The sequence below is a fragment of the Camelus dromedarius genome, chromosome 4 (genome assembly GCF_036321535.1).
Source record: "Camelus dromedarius isolate mCamDro1 chromosome 4, mCamDro1.pat, whole genome shotgun sequence".
NCBI lineage: Eukaryota > Metazoa > Chordata > Mammalia > Artiodactyla > Camelidae > Camelus > Camelus dromedarius.
This window is the reverse complement of record NC_087439.1, coordinates 22,947,909-22,961,522: the sequence shown is the minus strand read 5'-3', so window position 1 is coordinate 22,961,522 and position 13,614 is coordinate 22,947,909. Positions and strand designations below refer to the sequence as shown.

At 33.4% G+C, this 13,614-nt stretch overlaps 1 protein-coding gene across 4 annotated transcripts in view; it reads left to right on the top strand.

Moving 5' to 3' along the window:
* Positions 1-13,614, top strand: part of LRP1B (LDL receptor related protein 1B) — a 1,592,931-nt gene that overhangs the window by 567,046 nt on the left and 1,012,271 nt on the right. For all 4 annotated transcript variants that reach the window (XM_064484732.1, XM_031451350.2, XM_064484731.1 and 1 more), the window contains exon 3: positions 8,956-9,093. In XM_064484732.1, the coding sequence (XP_064340802.1) occupies positions 8,956-9,093 (138 nt within the window). The remainder of the gene's footprint in view (positions 1-8,955; positions 9,094-13,614) is intronic.

Genomic DNA, 13,614 nt, shown 5'->3' with positions numbered 1-13,614 from the left:
TCCTAACTAACCATCCATTTATTCATACTTATAATAAAGACACAGTGGCAACTGTGGTTGTAGCAGAATTGCTTTAATATCACACAATCTTCCTTAGGTGACCTGGCACACTTGTTATATATTAAATACATAAATAAAGCGCTGTATGTTAGATGCAAGGAATTTTCCTACACTGAGACTTCTGAAGAGTAAAGACTAAAGAAACAGGATTTTTAAACCTTAGAACAAGTTACCAAAGCTGCAAAATCTCCTTCCCCAGGGCTTTGAAAAATAGGACAGATGTCAGAGATGGCTTAGGGGTAGTGCAGCTGGACAAAATCAGTCACCTTTGCATCTCTTCCAGTTCTTGAATGTTCACAATATCCATTTGAAATACGGAAACACACAAGCCATTACTGGAACCTATTTTACAGAAATTATTTAATTTGATTGAGGTGCTATTAGATTGAGTGCATATGTATCTTTAGAGGTTCTTATTCATACTCCTGTATCCTTAAGTTTAATCATACAGATTATTCTAACAAATTATATCAATTAATAGTTTTATTTAGACATTGAAACTCATAAATCCAATTTTAATTTTCTTTCAAAGTACCATAATAGTATTTCTTTGAAATACTGTAAATTTCTTTCAGTTTTTCCATTTCGGTTAAAACATCAATCTGTCAAGTAAAGTAGCTCACATACAAGAGTAAGTTATGCCTGAGAATTAGAATGGCATTTGTAAAATGAACGTAGTTCTAGGAAAGTTGTATTACATCTGTAAAAACATGATTGGATTCAATTTTAGGTTTAATATTAAACAATAATGTGACTTACATGCTTTACAATATTCATAAGCATCCTATATTGCTGTTAACTATTTTGATTTCTCAACTCTGAGAATTGTAATAGATGTTATAATGTACTATTCCATATACTTAGTTGCATAGGAATTACCTTTTCTCCTTAAAAGATGATTGTCTTTACTGTTTTCAGGAATATGGATCTAATTGTATATAAAAGCATTTTTAAAAATAAATGCATAGAGATAGAAAAGATTAACTCTTTGCAATCATATTGAGTGCTCCAGAAATCTTATGTATTACTTAATTATCGTGACACTAAAAAACTGTTTTTAAGTGATTCTGGGAAAGTTAATTTTTAAAGATACTTTTACTTTTGTTTACTTTTCTTCCAGATGTGTTGAGATATAATGGACATCTAGCACTGTGTAAGTTTAAGGTGTACAGCATAATGATTTGGTTTACATACATCATGATGTGGTTATAACAAGTTTAGTGAACATCCGTCACCTCATATACATACAAAACTAAAGATACAGAAAATTTTTTTCTTGTGATGGAAACGAGTATTTCTCTTAAGTTTCATGTATAACATATAGCAGTTTAATTTATATTTACCATGTTGTACATTACAACTCCATCCTTATTTATCTTTAAACTGAAAGTTTGTACCTTTTGACTGCCTTCATCCCCTTCCCCTCCTCCTCCCTCTGCCTCTGGTAAACACAAATTTTATCTCTTTTTCTATGAGCTTGTTTGTTTTTCGGATATAATTGGCCTACAAACAGTGTTAGTTCCTGTTACAGAATGTAGTAATTTGATATTTCTTTGCCTTTCAAACTGATCAGAATGATAAGTCTAGCTATAATGTCACCATTCAAAAAGATATTACATAGTTATTGACTATATTCCCTACACTGTACATTTCATACCTGTGACTCATTTATTTTGCACCTGAAAGTTCATACTTCTTAATCTCCCTCACCTATTTCTTTCTTTCCCTGAACCAGCTCCTCTCTGGCAACCACCTGTTTGATCTTTGTAACTATAACTCTGTTTTTGTTTTGTTACTGTTGTTTGTTTTTTTAGATTCCATATGTAAGTGAAATCATACAGTATTTGTCTATCTCTGTCCTAATCATTGCACTTAGCATGATACCCTCTAGGTGTATTGATGTTGTTGCAAATGGCAAGATTTCATTCTTTTTTATGGCTGAGTAATATTTCACTGTACACATCATCTTTATTCATTCGTCTATTGATGGGCACTTAGGTTGCTTTCATATCTTGGCTATTGTATTTAATGATGTGATGAACATAAGGGTGCATATGTATTTTCTAATTAATGTTTTTATTTTCTGGGTATTTTGATAAATATCCAGGAGTAGAATTGCTGGATCATACGTTCTATTTTTCATTTTTTGAGGACTCTCTATACTGTTTTTCGTGATGGCTTCACCAATTTACATTGCCACCAACAGTGCACAAGGGTTCCCTTTTATCCATATCCTCACCAGCACTTGTTATTAGTTGTCTTTTTGATGATAGCCATTCTGACAGGTGTGAGGTGATAACTTACAGTTGTTTTGGTTTGCATTTCCCTGATGGTTAGTGAACTTGAGCATCTTTTCTTGTGCCTGTCAGACAGTAGTCAGTCTTCTTTGGAAAAATGTCTATTCAGAACCTCTGCCCATTTTTTAATCAGGTCGTTTGTTTTTCTGATGTTGAGTTGTATGAGTTCTTTGTATATTTTGGATATTAACTTCTTATCAGAAATATCATTTGAAAATATCTTCTCCATTCAGTAGTTGGCCTTTTTCTTTGTTGATACTTTGCTTCACTATGTAAAATCTTTTTGTTTATTTTTGCTTTTGTTTCCCTTGCCTCAAGAAACACATTAAAAAAATCATTGCTAAGACCAGTGTCAAAGAGCATACTGCCTATGTTTTCTTCTAGTGGTTTTATGGTTTCAGGTCTTACATTTAAGCCTTTAATCCATTTTGAATTTATTTGTGTGCATGGTGTGTGAGAGTAGTCCAGTTTGAATCTTCTGCATGTAGCTGTCTAGTTTTCCCAGCCCTACTTATCGAAGGTATCTTTTCCGCATTGTATATTCTTGCCTCCTTTGTCGTATATTAATTGCCCGTATAGGTGTGGGTTCATTTCTGGGCTCTCTATTCTTTTCCATTTACCTATGTATCTGTTTTTGCACCAACATCATACTGTTTTGATTACTGTAACTTTATAGTATAGTGGGAAAGTGTTAGTTTTTAAGGCAATTGTCACAAATTCTTAGAAATCATGGAATCTTAGATTTAAGTAATAGAAAATCTCCACAGGATTCAATATTCAAAAGCCAAATACTATAAGGGAACCTACCAATAGATGTAATTTTTATAGATGAATAGACAATTACACAAAATCCCAAATGGCGTAATTTAAATTTTTGGCTTTTAAAGGCATTTTATGCTATTTGGTTTATTTTGACTATTTTACTTTATATACCAAATTATTTTTACTTGATTTTACATCAACCAGTAATTGATATTTCTTTAATTCCTGCCTTCTGCCTTACACTGTAAAGTGGGAGGAGAAAAACTTTTTAAAAATATTTAAAGGCCTTGTGCCTCAAGAAATAGAGGTGAAACTCCGTATGTCTATACAGTTCATCAATGATAGAGGTATTTGTATTATAAAAGAAAAAAAATCAAAATGTGATATAAACAATGCCTCTGTGAGTACTTAGGACAAAGTGGGATCAATGACACCTACAAAAATCTCCCATTTATTTAGTACTTCCCAAACCATGATTTCATTTGCTCCTTGTGACAGTCATATAATGTAGACACTATTATTATCTCAGTTTTTCAAGTGGGGAAGTCTCAGTGAGGTTAAATATTTCACTCAGGTTGAGATAACTAATAAATGGCAGATAAAAACTCTAATTCAAGTGTTTGGTCTTGAAACCTCATAACCTTTCAACTGTTTCCTATTATTTTTCTTGAAGTAAACTTGATGGAGAGGCCAGAGTTTGGACTTGACTTTGAACGATTTTGCTGGATGAAAAAGAGATTTACTTTTCAGATAATGATATAGCATACCAAGAACTCCATTGGTGGGCAAAATTTGGTGTATTTTAGAGAAGTGAATGATGGCCCTGAATGAAATAGAGTATAAGTACCGAAAATAATTGTATCCAAAGCTAGTTGTAAATAATGCTAATTAAGTTTCATTTAGACCGAGGACTTTGGATTTGTTGTGGCCAGCCACTGAGAATGGTTTTAATTTTGAGATTAATCATTGGGTGAAGATGGTATTTGTAAAGCCTAATCTGAGAATGCATTGATGGTGGCAAAGGTAACTTCTCACATATCAAAGAAAATTCAATTGCTAAAACTTCATTCAACCACTGCATATTAAACACCTGTTTATCCTGTGTAGATGTTTGTTTCCCAGGCAGAGATAGAAGAAAGTTTATGAAAGAGCGTGTGTGAAATGCATCTCAGTATGTTCATCGAATGACATAAATAACAACGGTAGTGTGACAGGTATACGAGAGTCATGAGAAATAATGGTGGAAGGTGTGTCTAAGAGAGATGAATTCCGAACAACTTTTGAAGGACCCTGTATGCCTTAGGCTTCACTGTTAGTGGGACCACTGTGGAGACCTTGGGGAGAAGCTCAGCAGGGCTGGAGGCAGAAGATACAGTGAGAAGGGAATGGAAATGCAGCAGGTGCACTTAATATTCTGAAGACATTTAACAGCTTAAAGAAAAGTAGGAAAGAAGGGATACCACCTCAAAGAAAGTTTAATCAGCAAAAGTGACTTTATTCTTGCATGTAGGTTAAAAACATTTGAATGAGATTGCAGGCAGGAGTTAGAACCATCAGAAAAATGGAAATGGGAAATAAAGCCAAGCAGCAAATCTTGATCAAACAAAACCCCAGAAGTGGAATGTGATAGAGTGTAAGGTGGGGAGGTTAACTTTGGTGGTGGTGGGGGTAGGATTGATGCTAGTCCTGCTAGAATATGATGATAAAGTGACGAGTGCAGATATATGACTGTATCTGTCATTATAGAAGAAAAAGCTCCACTCTTTCAAAAATTGACTATCACAGTTATCTTTAGTCAGAAGACATTTGATGAGGCTTATGTCTTCCCTTACCACTTTTGAATGAACAGAGTAAGAGGTTGACTCTGTAAAAAGAATTTGCACATTCAAGAACATACAGATGAATCATGCTATCCTTGCATTATCCTAAAGGCTTATTTGTAAAATGAGGTTCAGTTTAAGAAATGAAGGCTATTTCAACTAATTGGGTAAGGCTTATAAAAAATTTAAAAATATAAATACTATTCTCCTATATAGTTTATTTAAAATGTTTATATATTTTAAATCCTTCTAATGATAGTTTTTCTTTCTGATAAGCAGTTTATTACAATTAATTTCCTTTCTTATAATCAGTTACTTTAAATTATTTTAAGTTCTGCTACCTTACTCAGGTTACCTAGAATTAGATTTGAGGGACTGTGTATGTTTCCCAAATAGCATTACTGACAACTGAAGTGATATTCTTACTAGGACTACCACCCTTGTTAAAATGTTCAGAGTCTGTACAATTTTGAAATTTCTCATATGCTATCCTGTCATCCAAGCCCCTCTCCCATGTCTCCCCAAATCCTTATGATTTGGCAACTAAAGAGGTAATTTTCAGTGTATCAGAGCCTTCGACTCAGCTCCTTGCTGTCTCTAGATTATGATTTCTGGTTGTGAAGTGTTTTGAACGCCTGAAAGTCTTTGTGAAATGAATCCTTTAATGCAACTTTGATATATTCTGAGGGATTCATTTAGCCTCCATCACACACCTCCATCATCTCCTTGTCACACAGGTAGAGAGGTAGAAGTCGTGACCAGACTGAGTCTTCTATTTTCAGGATGGACTAAAGCAACCTCATGGGATATACACACAGTTACTTCAAAAATGTTCTTTGGAAATCAAGGATAGATTATCCCCCAAAGGAATAGTACGCTGTGTACCCATATTGCCTGGCTTCAGCCAAGAATTTCAGTTGAAGCAAGCATCAGAATTCCTTCCACTGCTCCAACTCTGTCCCCATTTTCAAGAAACAACAACAACAAAATATTAGTATTAGCAATTTTAAAACTAAAATATGCCACACTGGTCAAAGGGTTTAAGATATTGATTATGTCAGTTTTGAGGTTAATTCCCAAGGCCTGGTGCAAACTCTTCAGTTATTCTAAGAATAATTTCTGTTACTTGCTCCAGAGTACCTTGTAAATTATTATTGTCTTAACATGCTTTAATATGAACATTTGGGAAGAACTGTTGCAAGTACAATCCATCAAGCCAGTCGCCAGCTGTCTTACCAGTTACCCAGCAATGACAGAAACCAAGACAAGAGTGTATCGAAGATAGAGAAGACACTGGTAGCTAGTCTACAACGAAACCGATTAACTCTTTCATTCTTCTACTAGAACAAATTTCTCTTTCGTTCCTATGTGTTACTGCTAGGAAGAATCTAATAGTTCTGTGTATTGTCTTTGAGAAATCCAAATATTTTTACCTCTTTTCACAACATTTGTAAGTAGCTGAGTCCTTATTAACAGATAAACATTTCACTCCTTCTGTTATGTTCATCAGTTACCTGACAGTCTTAGAAACTAAAGCTCAGACTTGTATTTAAGCTAACACATATATCATTTTTTAAAAAATCTTGCTTTTTAGAACTATGGAGTCGTTTTTGGTATCTAGCTCAAAATTTCTAAAATCTCCTGGGTTTATGAAGTGTTCTTTCCTTGGGTTGTTCTTAGAATCTTTACAGAGAGATATAAATATATCTGATCTAAACACTACTTTGCAATTTATGCAGAGATACATGTTTTCAAATTACAAGTGTTAGCCAATTAATTTAAAAACAACAAAAATATTTTGTGATTATTGGTCATAACTTTTCAGAACTGTATTAGCTTATAAATTATAAAAATGATTTATATTTTAAAAATTTATTTTAAAATGCATTTATATTAATCTTACAAATATAATATTCAATTGGTAGAAACGCTCAAAGTTTCACTTTTATTCCTATAAATTGGATTTAAATTTGTGTATTTGTGCTTTAATTATGGGTGTGTATATATATATGGAAAAGTGTATTTTAAAAGTGTTGACACAAGTTACAGAGACATGTTACAGTAAAATGAGTCATGCATTTGGAGTGACAGGTGTTTGACAAAACTAATATCCTTGTACAGCAATAATTGTGTAAATACACATGAAAAAATACAGGGAAACCTATTAGTGGTAACACTTCGTAGTGAAGCTACATCATAAAAATGCGTTTATATCCCCAAAATAGAATGGTTGAAAACTGTTTTAGCATCAGATAAAATCACGTACAGCTGTACTTCATATTTGAAAAGGGATTCAAAAAACATATCTTTAAGCAATGCCAGTGTTTTTGTTTTGCTTGTATTTTTATCTTCTTTTTGCCTTGTTTTTTTAGTTCTATAATATCACCATCTTCTACAATTCTGATAATTTTGCATATCTTAGAATCTGTTAGATTAGCCTTTTCATTATTATTGTTTTGCCTCAACTAAGTAATGAAAGTAAAGCATACATTTTTTGTGCTTTTTTTTTTTTTTTTTTTTTCCTTTTGGAGACTTGCAGCAGAGGACGTTAGGAGCTATAAGTGCTTAGCAAAAGGCATCTCACCTTCTTAGAACATTCTCTGCTTAACTATGATAACAGCAGTCACTTACTCAGTGCTTACCAGGAAAAATGCTAGGAGCTTTTGATGTAATCCTTATAATAATGTGGTGAAACACAGAGAAGGTACATAACTTACCCAAGTTACTCAGTTTATAATTGATGGGACCAGTTTATAAGGTATTTGACCAAAGAATCTGGCTCCAGGACTGTCAACTCCACCACACTGTATTTATTTGCATGATTAACATCCATTGAACTCCTACTCTGAGCCTCCATCTTACAGTGCTCAGTGCTTTGCCATTAATAACGTTTGACCTTCACAGCAACCCAACTAGGTAGAGTCAGTTGATAGTTCTCTTTACAGATGAGAAAACTCATGCTGAGTTGATTAAGGTCCCATAGGTGTTGATAAAACTGTGTTTAAATCCTGAGTGCGACTTGAGTGTAGAATCTGGGCTGTTGGCAGTAATCAGTGTCAGATTAATACATGCCTGTTGTCCTATAGTATGACTGCACTTGGGACTTGGGAAAGCTGAGCAAGATTAAGGATCATTATGGGGAATTTAGAGAGTGCTGACAAAACAAGTATAGATAGGATTTGGGAATTAGCAATCTGAAATTTAGATGTAACAATATACAGTTCGGATGTTTGATAAAGATTTGGAATTGGTGAACTTCAAGAAAAGACTTGTGTTCCAAGTTAAGTACATCTGTAAAAACACAAGGGGTGATTATGAAAGTGCAGTGACCACCAGGGGCTGAACTCAGTGTGGATGTCGTGTTCATCATTGCCTCCCCACTCTTTAGCAAATTCTGTGACATGATAGTTACTCAGTAAATATTTTTTGAACAAAATAATCCACGTATAAGTAAGTAGAAAACTAGCTGTTCTTCAAATTCCTAAAGGTTAGATGAAAAATAAAATAGCTTTAATGTGGACAGCTTCATGTGAATTCCACTAAAACTTTTTTGTTCATGTCTCCTGATACAGTTCTAAAAAGAGCCCTGCTAAGAAGCGGCCATTATTCATATTTCACAATTGAGGAGATTGAGACTTACGGGGTTTAAGTACCTTGCCCACTTATCTAAGGATAAGAGATAGAACGATGACTCAAACCAACCTTTAGTTTTTCAGTCCAGGCTTCTTGAAGGAATGAAAGCCTCTTTAGGCTGAAAGAATACTTGTGTTTTTAATGCATGATTTGGGAAAATACACGTTATTTTATTTCCTATGCAACTGTTAAAAATTCCTTTTTTTTTTTTTAATCACATAGACTGATTTTGATGTCTCTGAGAATCAGAGCTGCCCTCTGGAATTATTTTCCATTGTTTTGTTTTGTAAATTATGCTAGTAATTTCGCCCGCTTAACAGTTCCAATGTTGAAAAACATGGAGCTAACCCATATCACTGTGTTCCTTTTTACATTTTTTCTAGGTCCTGAGGAGGTAGAAATCAAGTGCCCCTTGAATCACATCGCTTGCCTTGGTGCCAACCAATGTGTTCATTTATCCCAACTATGTAATGGTGCCCCGGACTGCTCAGACGGGTCTGATGAAGGTGCACATTGCCGTGGTGAGTCCATTTATGAAACAGTATAATGAAAATATTGAATTTTTCATAATTTTAATGAAAATTCAAAGAGAACCTATAACCTGTCTTTTCTTCAACCACAGCCTTATCAGTTATTGAGAATGCATGCATTTTATTGCCAGAAACACTCAATATGCATTTCAAAGCTGTGACTGTTGTGCGTCATTGAAAAATGCTGTTAGATTGAAAAAAACAACACACATTTAGACTTTGAAGTTGGGCGCTTAAACAATTATATGTTTCATAGAAAAGAGTAGTTTTGAACAAAGAACAAATGAGAAGTCTTTGTCATAGCAGATTGATACCACACGTATAAAACTTGTTTCTTTGAACCTTTGCTTAAACAGAGAATATTTGAAGTAAAACCTCTTCAAATATTTTAACAGAAAGTATCACAGGAAATTTTCCCTTAATATTATTTCCATGAAGTTATACTATTAACTTTCTTGTAATTTTCTTTCTTTGTAAAAAATCTACATTCTGTAGCAGTCAAGGGTTTACCTATATACTAATGATAGGAATGACTAAATCTCAAAATTAATAAAAAGTTAATTGGGGGGGAACTGGTACATTCTAATAGAACTGGTTGGGAACAAGGATAAATTGGTAGACAAAGAAATAAGAACAAGCTGAGGATTAAGGTAAGGATCCCGATTTGGAAACAGAATCAAGGTTTCAGTCAAGTGAGTCTGTCTTCAGGATGGAGCCTGGAAAGAAACCACTGAATCAGAAGTTTCTAACTCAGATTCTAGCACGTTGAGTGTAACACAAAGGATATTTATTGAATCTGTTAAAGGGTACTCTGTCCTTCATGTTTGGGTCAGTAAGACAACAAAGAGTAGAAGGAACTGTAGAAAACTGGAGATGTGTGTCTGGTGTCTGGACAGACTTACACACACTAATTGCTTCCGTGTGGAAAGGTCCTAGATCAACAAAAGTTTGGTTTTCAAAATGTGCTCCACATCTGTTTGTGTTAAAAGTGTTCAACGTCAGCTACAACTTTTTAAACATTGTAGGTCAGCCATGTATAGGTCTAACAAAACTTGTCTGGAGGCCTGACAGGGCTTGCCAGCTGCCATCTCCCACATCTGGGCTGAAGTAAACTAGATTCAAAACCAGAGATAGAGAGATATATTAGAAAAAGAATAAATCTTAGTTTAGAAAGGTAATCAAAATTGGTAAGGATATGAGAGCACCTAGATCAAATGGGTCTCTAGATCTTTTCCCATTTCTAGAGGGATGTCCAGTTTCTCTGGCTCTGTGGACAGATTCAGACTGAGAAGTTAAAGATCTTCTTTCTTTGGCAAAGTTTCCTTTCTTAGTCTTGAACTCTGACAGGGTCACAAAAGGAGCCAGTGGATTCTTAGTTTCAGTTATGAATACATGTGTAATAATAATTTTTATGAGATTGTATTTTTATTTAAGGGCTTTGTGATATAGATTCTTTTCTATAATTATATATTTAAAAAAATGACATTAACAGAAAGTAAATTAGTGAATTACAAAGTCATAGGAATTAAAGAGTTTAATTTTCTTGTCAAAAGTTAATTATATTTTCTTGAGGCTAATTCTATTCACTCTACTTATAAGTCAGACTTCTTACTACATTTCAAACAAATTTTCAGATTGACATGTGTGACTAAGCTTCTAAAGGAGTGAAATCATCACGTTGCCAAATACTTCCTCAGAGGTGGTTATAAAAATTTGAGTATCTTCAACATGTTTCAGTGCTATGGATCATGTGAAAATATCTGAGTTCTCTAAAAAATATTCAAAGTTTTAATGTAATAGATGAGGGGATATGTTAATAGCAAAACAGTGGATTCAACTAATAACAAAATATCTGAACAAAAATAAAATGCTATCACATTTATGTTGATTTTTGGAAAGATAGCATATAGTTTAGACTGAGATTTAGAATATATAGTTGTTTATGCTTCCATCTTTTTTTCCCGTTCTAATTCAGGTTTCCAGCTGTTCCAAGTTTCATATCTTTATCACAAGTGACAGCCTTTTTTTTCTTTCTTAATTTGCCAGTAGGAGGCTGGTTGCACCACTTTGGTCTTTGTAATATTTCTGAATTTCACCAAATAAAGTGTTTTAAAAGACCTAAATTTATGAGGACCAGTGGTGGGTTTAGAAATAAGTTTACTTGGATCTCTGTTACTTAGTAGAAGGTTTTTCACCTGATTCTGTGGCCTTGCACAACTACATAGAATGGTAGGACCAGGATAACTGGAAAGCTATAGTGATTCCAGAATCAGTAGTTCAATAAGATATTTCTGCAGTGAGGGAAAAAAAAAATTAGAAATGTCTTTGCTAGTTGGCCTGATAGAGTACCCCAAACACATAGACAAAATACAAATCTTTGGGGCAACACCAGATTTATCACATACATATGGTTTCTGTTTAAATGAGAGAAGGTGACAGATCGTAGACAAAAGCATATCATGGGAACCGAGTGTACTTTCTCACCTTCACCCTTCCTCCTTCCTGATTTTGGGTCGCACTCAATGGAAAAAATGTATTCTGAAGAGTTAATTAGGCACCAGCCCTGTCAAGTTTCTAAGGACTTTTTCCATCTACTATAGACATATAAAGAAAGAAACCAGATTAATTCAAACATTGCATTGATTTTTAGAAACGCTTTTCTTTGCAGACCAATTCTGTCTAAATCACTTCTCTTTCCATTGCTTCCTTTTTTGTTGTGTGCTAAGCACATACTCTAATTATACACGAAGCCTAAGATGTGATTCGAAGATGGATATGTTTTCTTTTTTCTAAGAAAAGATCCAAAGTACATTTGATGATATATTTGTATCCTTCATGAAAATTAATCAGAAGAAAAGTTTTAACATTTCAGAGGTGGTATTTTGGTCTTGGGAATGCTTTTGTGTCAACTGAATTGTTTTCTGAATGGTTTCCTAGAAAAATCAATTTCTTCTTGGTGAAGGTAATGAAAAGATATCTATAATTAATGATTTTCTATAACACTGATATTTTAATCTCCATAATTTAGCTTCATTTTGAAGAAAGAAAAATGGATTTTAGTATATGAGTGTACTCATATATAAGAATGTGCCTGTAAAAACTTTACAATTGGAATGTTCACAATCACCACATTATATTTTAGAAAACGTTGTCTCTTCCTAAGTAGTATTTCGTATTTGTGGTAATATCATTATATCTAAATTGCTTGAGTGATGAAAACATGGTGTATATGGTATAAGATCTCTTAATATGGGACACTTCCACAAAAATGCAACTGTATAAAGAATGCTGGAAGAAATGAACAAATTTAGCTAAAAGAGACCAGATGGACTGTGATGTATCAAAACACTATTTTAATATTCGACATTCTTAAGATAATTCATTATGTTAACATTTAAAGTAGCTATGAATAAGAGAATCCCTCTTTTTATTCACAACCCTAGTTGGATTACATTTGTAGTGCAAAATGGTCACATATTTAAATTTTCAGGGGACTGACAGTCTGGCACTATCTGCTCTTACTCTGTTAAAAGAATAGAGGAACTCTTGACAATCACTGTGAAAAAGGATTCTGTCTTCTGTGGCCTTAGAAAAACTGATTGTATAATCTGTGTGATTGGTTTTCCAGCAAGCATCCCAATGTCCTTTTACATTTAAGGGGATAAAGGATGTGAAGAGTTTATGAAAACTGATTAGGGAATGAAACTCTGACATCTTAATAGCTCCCCACCCAAACACACAAATATGCATACACAAACACACACACTGTTGTTCTCTGGTTACTCTTTTTCTATTTTAAACCTGTTCCTACATAATTCTGAGTGTGTAATTTATTCAATTGGTGTACTTGATCAGGAACCTAAAGAAAAATTAGATTCTCTTATGTTCATCTGACTCTTTGAAATAATGCATATTAAGAAATTTTTAAAAATCCCATTTGATTATTCTATTTTACTTGCCAATTGGAATATAGTTTTCCTTATATATGCAATTATATTTTTCTCTATCCACAATCTGTTCTAATGTATTTATTTTAGATTTCAGTAATTCTGGCATATTTATTCTAATGTATTTATTTTAGATACCAATTTATGATATTTTAAATTGTATATGTATATTTTTCTTTTATATTACTATTTGTAAAACTAAATTCTTATGAGAAAATGCCCCCCCAAAAAAACCCCTAGAGACAATTTACTAATTATAGGCTTTCTCAAAATAAGCCAAGGTAAATGGCAACCTCTATTATGTAGAATGATTCACCGTACAAAAATTAGTAACCCTTAAAACTTCTTGCATCTTTTATATTCCAAATATTTCAAAAAGGAATTAATCTAGTCCAATTAATTGGATTTAACTAATGGATTTGACAAAATTAAATTTAATAAAGCAAATTAAATAATTAGGAATTAATTCTTAACTCAGATTCAGGACTCCCATTTTTTTCATTCTTCCAGAAAGGAAATATTTTATCTTGTGGTGCTTTGTTAGCCATTGCAACACTGATTTCAG